The sequence below is a fragment of the Oncorhynchus gorbuscha genome, linkage group LG25 (assembly GCF_021184085.1).
Source record: "Oncorhynchus gorbuscha isolate QuinsamMale2020 ecotype Even-year linkage group LG25, OgorEven_v1.0, whole genome shotgun sequence".
Classification (NCBI taxonomy): Eukaryota; Metazoa; Chordata; class Actinopteri; order Salmoniformes; family Salmonidae; genus Oncorhynchus; species Oncorhynchus gorbuscha.
In genome coordinates, this window is record NC_060197.1 from 7,401,433 (window position 1) to 7,411,912 (window position 10,480).

The 10,480-nt window shown below is 41.3% G+C and overlaps 2 protein-coding genes across 2 annotated transcripts in view; both read right to left on the reverse strand.

Annotated features, from left to right (window-relative positions):
• Positions 1 to 212: 212 nt before the first annotated feature.
• tigarb (TP53 induced glycolysis regulatory phosphatase b) lies at positions 213 to 4,282 on the reverse strand. The gene is made up of 6 exons (XM_046328702.1): positions 4,154 to 4,282; positions 3,648 to 3,685; positions 3,251 to 3,372; positions 2,603 to 2,680; positions 2,343 to 2,453; positions 213 to 2,110 (listed from the first exon to the last, which is right to left on the reverse strand). Exons 1-6 carry the CDS (start codon positions 4,183 to 4,185, stop codon positions 1,676 to 1,678), a joined length of 816 nt encoding a protein of 271 aa, XP_046184658.1. The 5' UTR covers positions 4,186 to 4,282; the 3' UTR covers positions 213 to 1,675.
• A 1,334-nt stretch (positions 4,283 to 5,616) lies between these two features.
• Positions 5,617 to 10,480, reverse strand: part of LOC124014241 (G1/S-specific cyclin-D2-like) — a 12,562-nt gene continuing 7,698 nt past the window's right edge. Inside the window, exon 5 of the mRNA XM_046329046.1 lies at positions 5,617 to 9,050. Coding sequence (XP_046185002.1) covers positions 8,862 to 9,050 — 189 coding nt within the window. The 3' untranslated portion in view covers positions 5,617 to 8,861. The remainder of the gene's footprint in view (positions 9,051 to 10,480) is intronic.

A 10,480-nucleotide genomic window follows, 5' to 3' on the forward strand; every position in this document is an offset into this window, starting at 1 on the left:
GTTCACAACTCGGAAGTGGCCCCTCAGGTGATTAAACCTGATATTTCCCAACCTGCAAATATCCACTGGTTCAAATCCTGCTTTGCACAAAGAAACTACAAGACTTGCACACTCTATTGCCTCTTATGCAACCTTTAGTGACAATTACATTTGTGCAAGATCAGAGGAAGCTTGCGACCATTTATGAACACTTGAGATACATGGCCATTGAACATGTTAAACACCAATATTGAAGCCTTTTATTGGCAATACAATACCAAACAATACTGTAACGCTGTACTGCTTGTATACGAAAATGACAATGTGTAACAATAAAGACAAAAAACTGTCCATGTGTAACATTTAGCTGGTTTGTAAAAATAAGCATACTATGTTTAAACTTATGATACAACTGTCTGATATAATTGTAACTATGTAGCAGTGACAGGTTTCTTGCAGTATTGCTCAAGTTCATGCATAGCACACCTGTCTCACAGAAAAGACAACTTCTGATAGTGTATCATTTATTATCTTGTAATGGACATGGACCACAATAAGAGATAACTCCATGTGGAATTGTAATTGAAGGCTTTAAAAGATACTGACATTCTTCACACTTTTCTGCCTTTGGTATAATATGACACAAACAATACAACTAAATCTTCAACATGATCGACTTAGTGGAAACAAACCACTACATTATCCACACTAAAACATTCCAAACAAGTCCTCATTTTATCTGAATATGACACAGGAAGTGCTTAATTTCTATAGAAAATCGCATGAATAATTATTGGAAGACCGGGAAATCCACTCATCCAGGATATACATACATCTTGCCAATAGTTCTGCAGAATTTGCACTGAGCAATGTTCTACTGTAAAAAGGGTCCATTAACAGCTAAAAAGCAAATAATTTACCCTGTATTCCCATAATACATTGTGTCCTCTACTTCTCAGTGTCATTGTCTGTGGTCGGGTAGTCATTCCCTTCTTGTGATACATTTCTGATTACATTTTTCAATAGACCGGGAAAACGGACAAACCTCAATGACAACAGAGCAAAACATGATGTAAAATAGATACATGAAATCACAACAGAGATGTGGACCCAACTTCAGACTGATACAAGCTCCACCATCCAACCTCTCAAGCCAACCCAACCCCTAGCCAAATAAATACACAATCAAAAGAACAACTGAGGTAGTACATTGTTTTGTGTTATTGCCATCGCAGTGCCAGCATCTTGTCTGCTGTTGTTAAACCTGTCAGCAATACACATCATTGTTGGAGTGACAGTGTGTCTGATGACTCATCATTAAGGACTGGTATAGTGACTCCATGAACATCAGATAAGGTAGAAGATACCGATCTTCAAAATGTATCCACTTTGGGGCACTTCCAATACTTATGCATGTCACACAACGTGGAGGTTACTTAAAAGGTTTTAAAACAGGCGAAGATATAAACTGTGCAAAAATGCTTAATTTATTTACTGTGTATAAAATAAATCAATAATAAATGGGTAATTAGGGTTCTTCGATGATCCTACTAAAATCTCCCCCCAACTCATATCATCAAATAGTAGACAGGTCACTGTCCCAGATATTCTTTACTTTTAGTGGTTTGTTCTCTACAGTAAATAATATTTAAACAGAACAGAGTAGTGACTAAACCTTGTGTTGCCTTGTCTATCTTTAATGTGTGATGTAACATATGTTACGGGAGGTCAGGTGGTCCTTCCTGTTGGTGAAAACACAGCGGACAGCAGAGAGTGCCAGGCCAGACTCACTGGGAGACACGGTGAGGACAAAGCGGCTGATGCCTGTGTTGGGGCAGGCTGACAACACCTTGGACATTTTCAGGCCCTGGGGCAGAGAGCACTGCAGGTCCTCCACAAAATGTCTCACAGCCACACGGATGTAGGCACCGTGGCTCACCACCAGGGCATGGAGAGGGACACCTTCCATCCCGTCGTCAGGCAAACCAGCAAGGGGCTCATCTGTGCCAGACTCGGCTGCACTGGCCCCAGCCTCTGTCCCTACAGCAGCAGAACTCTGTCCTGAGCAGCTGTGGTCGTCAACCATACGCTGGTAAAGCGACTTCAGAAACTTCTTGCATCGCAGCCTTACCTGGAGGAAGACATAGACACACGTTAAAACTATTCAAGGACTAAAATAATACTCATCTCCTTCGAGGAAAAATTAATGATCTATTAATGATGTGTTGAGCTTCTGCCTTGAAGTTCCGAGTTGAACCCCTGCATGGCACTGTTGGCCATGGAATCCAGCTCTGAGCTGTTGACAGCTAACCAACAGCAGGACCAAAGGGAAAGCTGATAAAATGTTCAGATCACAGACTAACCTGTTCCAAGGTCTCCCCTCCAGGAGGAGTATAGTCTCGACATGACTGGCCGGCTGCGTTAGCCATGTTCTTCAGATCCTCCTTGGGCCGTCCTTCTGCGATCCCAAAACCCTGCATGATTGATGAACCACTTTGATGCAGATTTTCTATGCATTTTATTTGAATGTCAAACTCTAGGGTCCCTGTCGAGGTAGACTGGGCTGGAACAATTCTATACTACTTACATGCAATAGGAAATAGGAGGCATATGAAAGACTTACCCTCTCTCTGAGTAAGGGGTCAAAGATCATTTCAACGCCCGAGGAGTGAACATTGTTCCTCATAATGATTTCTGCAGTCTGACAAAGGATAAGGATGTGTGAACAATGACAGCACTGTCTTAATCTCCGCACCCACAACCAAATCAGCTACTAGGCCATCACGATAAACTAACATTACTTCTAGTTCTACCTGCTGACATTTCTCATATCCTGTAGTCTATATCTGTGGTCTTAATATATCCTCTGCTCTCTTCCCTCTTTCAACAGTAACATATACAATGGAGAAGTTTTGTTCCAGGAATTATTGAAGTGACTTTGTCTTATCTGAGTGTCTCCCACTGAAAAGGTGTTGCAGTAGAGAATCATTTTACTTTGACATCAGTTCCTAACACCTCCTGCCATTTCCTGCAATTGAACAGCAGTGACAGTGTAGCCGGTGCCCACAATTATAAGTCGCACACTGGGAATCTAAACTAAACAGAGGTTACATCCTACATCTGCTGTGCACTGTTAATATTTCTGTTGGTCACCTAACCTTGTTCCCAGGCTCAATTGCTACATAGAGCCAGCTGGGTGGACGAGTGGTCACCTACCTGTAACCTAAGTCGACATCACATGTTACACCAGTGGCATCTCAGGAAAACTCACCTGTCTGGCGCGCTGCAGGTTACTGACAAACACGTTGGAGAACCTGAGCTCTCTGAGGTACAGTCCTGCAGCCTCTGCCTGCTGGAGCCCCGGCTCCGAGAGGGAAGTGTCCACTCCCTGACCTGACAGCACAAGACCAACAGGTATACACACTTAGAAAACCAGTTGGATAAGGGATTAGTCAGTGTTTGTGTGAGTGACCTTTCTTTTAACATTCCCCCTCAAGTGAACATGGAAACAGATGAGTATCAATCACTTTAATTCTATCATCTGATACATGAGAAACAAGGAAAGGTGTGTAAGCTAGTTCTTACAGCCTTTGGTTTTAAATCACACAGGATTCCCGAGTGAAGGTCATTACTGGTCAAGGTTGGAATGTTTATAAATAACAGCATACCTTGTAGCAACTTATCCTTGTTGTATTGTGTCTCCCCACTGTGAAAGTGAGAAGATAATCATTTTGAAATTTACAGGCATAGCGTTGTTTTAAAGAATACACAGTATCAGGGAAATTCTAGAGGTGTACAAATAGCTTAAACGTTAACGTCAGTAGCTTTGATCGCTTGCATGTCTTTCAATGAGGCTGCATGTGAGAGAGGCTTTAAATGCGGTCTATGGAGAGAGGACACTCAGAGTGACACTGCTTCGATATGGTGGCAGAATAAGAAACCTATGGATTTAGCTAGGCAGCCGCTTTGGCACAGAATAATACTGTTAGATGATACATTTGATTTGAATAGGCAACACGCTTGCTAGCTAATCTTGTCGGCAACGGACAGCTTCGCTTGAAGTGGTTCAATAGGGTTGTCACGTATGCAGAAGCCTACGTACATTTGATCAAATATATTATACATACAGACTCTACACAGCATACAAAACAGAAAGGTGGTGTTGTTTACTTACTGTCTAACAACGGTCAAGCTAAATGTAAGCATTTTAGGCTATTCCAAAAGACTTTCTACCTCCTTACTGGCTCAATGTTTACGGGTTTCTTCCTAGTTCTATGACACGTGACGTGACATCACGAGGCCTACTCTAACAGACCAATGGCATTGCAGAAGGTGAAAAATGAATAATAAATGGTCTAGATAAGAATACAAATGTTACTCTCATTAAGATTGTTCCCTGATCAAACACATTTATTTGAACAATTGAACAATTCTTAGAACATTGTTGTCTAGAATAATCATTAAATGAACCCTAAATATCTTTCGTGAGGTGAAGATACCAGTTTTGTATGGGGACCCTGAATTAATGGTAAATTACCCGAATTGGATTGCCTGTCTATCAGCCATTGGTGTGGAATGGTACCTGATAAATGTAGCTTATTCATTGAAGAGAGGGAGTAAGGATGCTTGCAACTGAAAAGGTACAAAACCATTGAATTTGAGTTGTATATATATTTTCTTCAAAAACATGGGCTGTTTACCACTCTGTATAATTTATAATCTAAATGAAAGCTGCTATATAGTAGTTACTCATTACTGGTATGTCACCCCTGATGATTCAGTACGGTAATTGTTAGTGAGAAGATATAATACCCAAACAACTGGTGCTTTAGTGTTCATTTCCAAAACTCTATATGTCAAATATACAAAGAGAATTGTAAGAAGTGTGAAGAGGTGTGTGACTCTGCGGTTTAAACCATAACATGCAGCCAATAATTTGTACGTTCAAATATCATCTTGTGTGTGCGTTTGTGTACGTTTTGAAACATAAGTATACACCTCAAACACAAGGTTATGATCTTTAAAAAAAAATAAGGGAAAAAATGGTACCATATCAGATAGAGTTGAAATGATGTAAAACATGAACACGATTCCACTCGTGAGGTCATTTGTCTGCAGGAAAGGGGCACAGACTTGGTGGTTTATTAGTCATAGCATCGACTTACAGCCAAGAGGTTGTGGGCTTAATATCATCCATGTGTACTTTTGTATACGTTTTTTATAACTCTCAATGTCAAAATGACAAAGAGGAGAACGTTTGAAGGAGTCTGTGGTTCTGGCGTAAGGATCTCACCCCATAAGAAGTTTGAACCCACAGCCACTAGGTCAGATAAGACTATAGCTGCATACACACAATAGCCTTTTGGTGCAGCATATCTTCAATCAAATGAGAAGCCATTTAGCACCCTCAATCTTTAACTTACCTTCATATGGGCCTGCATAGTTACTTGACTGCACAGTACACCACCACCAACCCAATCACTCTACACATTTCACCTTCCCGTAATCTTGTCCACCAGCTGGCTCTCTATACACCAGCAATTTGAGCCTGCGGACGAGGTTAACCTTCCCCTAACCAGCACAGAACAGAAGACAGGTACATTACTAGCCAGTAAAGATACTTCACTCTTTTTTGTGGGTCAAATTTATTGAACAGAAGCTGTGGATCAGACACTTCTGAGGTACATGTGGTTGGCAGTGGTGGGGGTCAAAACGAACTAGAAACCCACAGTTTTCCACACTGAAGGAGTACACATAAACATTATTTTTTGATCATTAAAAAAACTCACTAAATGGGTACCTCACAAAATGCATTCCACTTAATCCAATACACAGATCCTACATGTGGCAATTAAGTTGTAACTCATAAGTAGAAAAAACAAGATACAAATATATATATTTTTTGTCTTCCAAATACATTTCAAATAGCCGTCTTTTATTTGGCACCAGGTATGATATGAAATATCTGGTATATGGTCCTCTACTGAGCAAACGACAGATCAGTGTAATCTGACAGATGAGAAGGAATATCTGTTGTCTAGAGAGAGTAGGTGCCACGTGAATCTCCTGCCTCTCATCCAGGAATTTTTTTTTGATAACCTATCAAAACGCATCAGAGTCAGATTTGATTCCACTAACTCCCTGAAAAACTGCTGAGTTGTGAGGTATTGTCCACTGAACCTGAGGTACAACAACATTTCAATGGTAGAACGCAGCAGGGAAACAAACAGATAAACGGAAAGAATGGAGTAAAACATGCCATTGGAGAAAACTGCAGAAGGTACTTCCAGTTGAAGACATGTCCCACTTTACCACTCTCTCCAGTTTACATACAACAAGGAAAAGGCAAGGAAACAATAAGATACTTTAAAATTCATCATTTAGCAGCACACTCAAGTGAATATCACAATTCTAAGATTGAAAAACAAAAAGCTTAATAGCAGCAAGAAAAAGATATCAAAGATAAACAGATCCATTTTGGCTTTCATCACTTGGAAATTCATTTAAGTAATTCACATAAACACAACTTTAAATGTTTACCCATATCTTTTCTCAGTTTATAGCAGATTGCGTTTAAATGTGAAAAAGCAAATATGTTTTTAAGTACTTTCTGCATTGTTGAACGTGGAAGCCAAAAGTAAAAACAAGGTTTTCTGCCTATAGGTTTAAAGACCGTATGTTATTATTTTTTCTGAAAAACAAGCTGAACTGTGAAGCAAAACAAAATACAAAAAAAACTATGAACCAGAAGAAAAAAAAACATTATGATGTGTTATCCTTTCGTAGGACCATCATATTGATTTGGATATGAAGAAGGCAAAAACAAAATTCAAGTTAAATGGATGTAATCAAAGAATCAAGTCTAGATGTGATTTTTAAAGCTTTCCTAGGTTTGCATTGCAAATGATTTGGTTCCACGTTGGTAAACCCTACTCCTACTCATTGGTCAGGAAATGCTTTCTAGTCCTCGTGCATCACCCTAAGTGGGAATCCAGCCCAGAGAATATCAAATAACTTAAAGAAAAAAAATCATTATAAAAAAATAAAACATTGAAAACCCACCTACCCCGTTTGATAACCATCCCCTTCAGCTTTTAAGGAACATGTTTTTAAAAGTGCATTTAGGTTGATCCAAGTCTTTGACCATGACTTAAATATCTAGTTGGATTTAACAACAACAGGCCCTTACAGGAAATGTTCCAGCACACCAAACTGCTCCCTCATGATCAACTCTTGACCTATCAGAATGACAACTGTCTGCAGCCCTTCCAATTAAGAACAGGCTTGTTCCGGTGTGCCGATCGGGAGCTTCCTACCATGTCTTCACCCATTTTCCCCTCATTTCAACTGTCTGCAGTCCTTCATTTCATGGCACCAATCGTACCATCTCTAGTTCCACTCTTAAAACCTCCCTTTTTTTTGCCATCTTCTCTCACTCTCCAATAGGCTACTCCACCTTTGCCAAACTTTCACTGCTCTAAATGTTCCATACACTCCAACTCCACAAAACATTTTTAACAATCCATCTGACACTAACAAACAACTGTAGTTTCATTCTCATCTCCAGACTAAGACCATCCCTCCAACATGCCGTCTCCCTTTCTCTAGTATTGGCTTTGTCTGACCCAGAACAAAAACATGCTTTCACCCCAACTTTACTGGCAGTCTTAAAACAGGGCTCCCTGGTATAAAAAGGTATATATGATCCTCAATAATGTTCTAATAACGTGCAGGAGTTTCTCAGAGCAGACAATTCAATAACATATAACAACAAAAATAGCCTTGTTCAATTCGAAAAGTAAATATGGGCTTGGTGTTAACTTGGCAATGAAATCAAGACCGTGACAGCTGATAGTTGTTCTGTCCTCACTCTCACCCTTAGGTGGCAGTATATACACACCCTCAGGACTCCACACGTGCGTCTCTCTACCCCCTCACTCACTCTCTCTCTCTGTGTTCTGTGTGAGTGGGCCCAGCCCTCTCCTGGCCAGCATATAAGAGCATAAATAGGAAGCAGTGCTACAGATGCACAGTTTAGCAGGCAGGAGATGCAGCTCTCCTCGTCCTGTACATTAGCTTCTCCTAAATAAAGGTGTATGAACACCGTGCAGAACCAAACCAGGACTTAATGTAATGCACACAGTACTACAGGGGCTTCCTGTATTTGAAACTGAGGGAAACACCCACTCATTGTGAAATTGATAAATGCTTAATAATGATTAACAATTATTATAAAAAATAATCATACAACTAAATTATATTGAAATAATGATAACAATATTTAGAATAGCAATAATTATAATACAATAATATGAATAATAACTAAATGTTTTTGCTAGCTTTTTTCCAAGTGAAAAACTATATTTGGTATTTTTTATCAAGTAAAAAACTAATATTTCTATATTTCATCATTCAAGTATGCAAATCTATTCAGGTTTCCTTTCTGCAAACCTAAGGCTCTTTCAAAGTTTTCAAATACATTTTGTGTCTAAAAGAGCTTGTTTAATTTAATATGGCACATATGTCAATATGTGACCAGCTAAATATAGATGGGAGCCGCCCATTGAATTTTTTTTGACCTATTCTCTATATTGCTTGTAAAAGTTCTTATCAGTTGATCATTCCAGCATGATGCTGTTGACAGCTCATAGATTGCCATCCCAAACTTTGTGGGACCTCACAGGTTGACTTAACAAACAAGGGTGGGAACTCGTAGGTTGGTGTGGCATTTAGTGGTGGGAGTTCACTGGTTGACTTGGGGTATGTGCTGGCAGCTCATTGTTTGACATTGCGCATGTTGTTGGATCCCATAGATTGACAGAGTGACGCGATTGGTGGGAGCTCGCTGGTGGGCGTCACTCTTGTAGATGGTGATGGGAAGCTCATAGGTTGACGTCGCGTACGTCTGTTGGGGTGCTGGATACGTCTGTTGGGGTTCTGGACTGGTCTTGCTGCTCCATGGCCTTGCTGCCCGACCTGACTAGGGCCTCCTGTCTCTGCTGCTGTTGCTCCTGCTGCAGGCTACTGGCCAACACCCTCTCTATCTGCTCCTGACACGCCTTCAGACAGTCCTGCAACAGACACAGAGAAGAGACATCAATACACTAACACCTCTACTTTAGGTGCTGTACACACACACACACACACACACACACACACACACACACACACACACACACACACACACACACACACACACACACACACACACACACACACACACACACACACACACACACACACACACACACACACACACACACACACACACACACACACACTCTTGATTGACCCCAGACACCTGTGGACGAACACTTATCGCTGTCACACAGTTTCATATTCGACATCTGACTGTTATTGGAACAGCTTTGGTCACATGCATGACAGGCCAGACCGGGAGGGTATTATGAGTCTTGTGATAGGTGGTCGTGCCTGTTTCATGACCAGTCAGTCCCTAGAACAATGGGTACCAGCGCACACAGGCACCATGCAGAGAGTGGCGACTATTGGGCCCTTGAATCCTCCGAAACACACGTGAGGTGTGGCTAGAACATTCCTAATAATCCTAAAGTGGAGAATGCGCTGGACTTCCAAATGGTTACATAGTCTATTTTTAGTGCAACATTTCTGACCAAGGCCCATTGGGTTGTTGAGAGGAACACAACAGCTCTGAGACCAAAGAAACCATTCTCATCACTCAGGAGAGTGGGTGAATCTCAAAAGTAATTTCTCTGATTCCGTGCGTCCTCTCGTGAGAGGTCGGACTCCACGGAGCCAAAAGCGCGGGCCTTAAAGAGTGCACACAGCTCGCAGAGGCCAACATTCCTTTGAAATGTACGGATAATTAAAACTTAATGGGCCGCAGTCTGAGCTCCAGCGTTGCCATGGCCACATAATAACCACAGGTCTATCGAGAGATGCTGGGTTGTTCCTAGTCTTAGACTGACTGTGGCCCCCGAGTCCCTGTGTGCTGCTGTACTGGCCTCAGGTTCCTTTGTGTAAGCCAAGGGAGCAGACTTACAGTGATAAAGAAATATCTTAGACTACAAACAGCGGTTTAATCTGTGATGTAAAATGATAGATTTTCACATCTACAGTATATATACATATACGGTGCCTTTGGAAAGTATTCAGACCCCTTGACTTTTTCCACATTCTGTTACGTTACAGCCTTATTCTAAAATGGATTAAATAAATACAAATCCTGGAGGAAACCTGACACCAACCCTACGGTGAAGCATGGTGGTGGCAGTATCATGCTGTGGGGATGTTTTTCAGTGGCAGTGTCTGGGAGTCAGGATCGGGGCAAAGATGAACGGAGCAAAGTACAGAGAGATCCTTGATGAAAAACTGCTCCAGAGAGCTCAGGACCTCAGTCTGGGGGCAAAGGTTCACCTTCCAACAGGACAACGGCCCTAAGGAGACAGCCAAAACAACGCAGGAGTGGCTTCGGGACAAGTCTCTGAATGTCCGTGAGTGGCCCAGCCAGAACCCGGACTTG

Excerpts from the sequence above, each read along its gene's own strand:
- tigarb (XM_046328702.1), bottom strand. The coding sequence starts at position 4,185 with ATGCTTACATTTAGCTTGACCGTTGTTAGACA. Across the intron at positions 2,681-3,250 it reads ACCTGCAGCGCGCCAGACAG|ACTGCAGAAATCATTATGAG; the intron begins GTGAGTTTTCCT and ends ATCCTTTGTCAG. Across the intron at positions 2,454-2,602 it reads ACCCCTTACTCAGAGAGAGG|GGTTTTGGGATCGCAGAAGG; the intron begins GTAAGTCTTTCA and ends TCAATCATGCAG.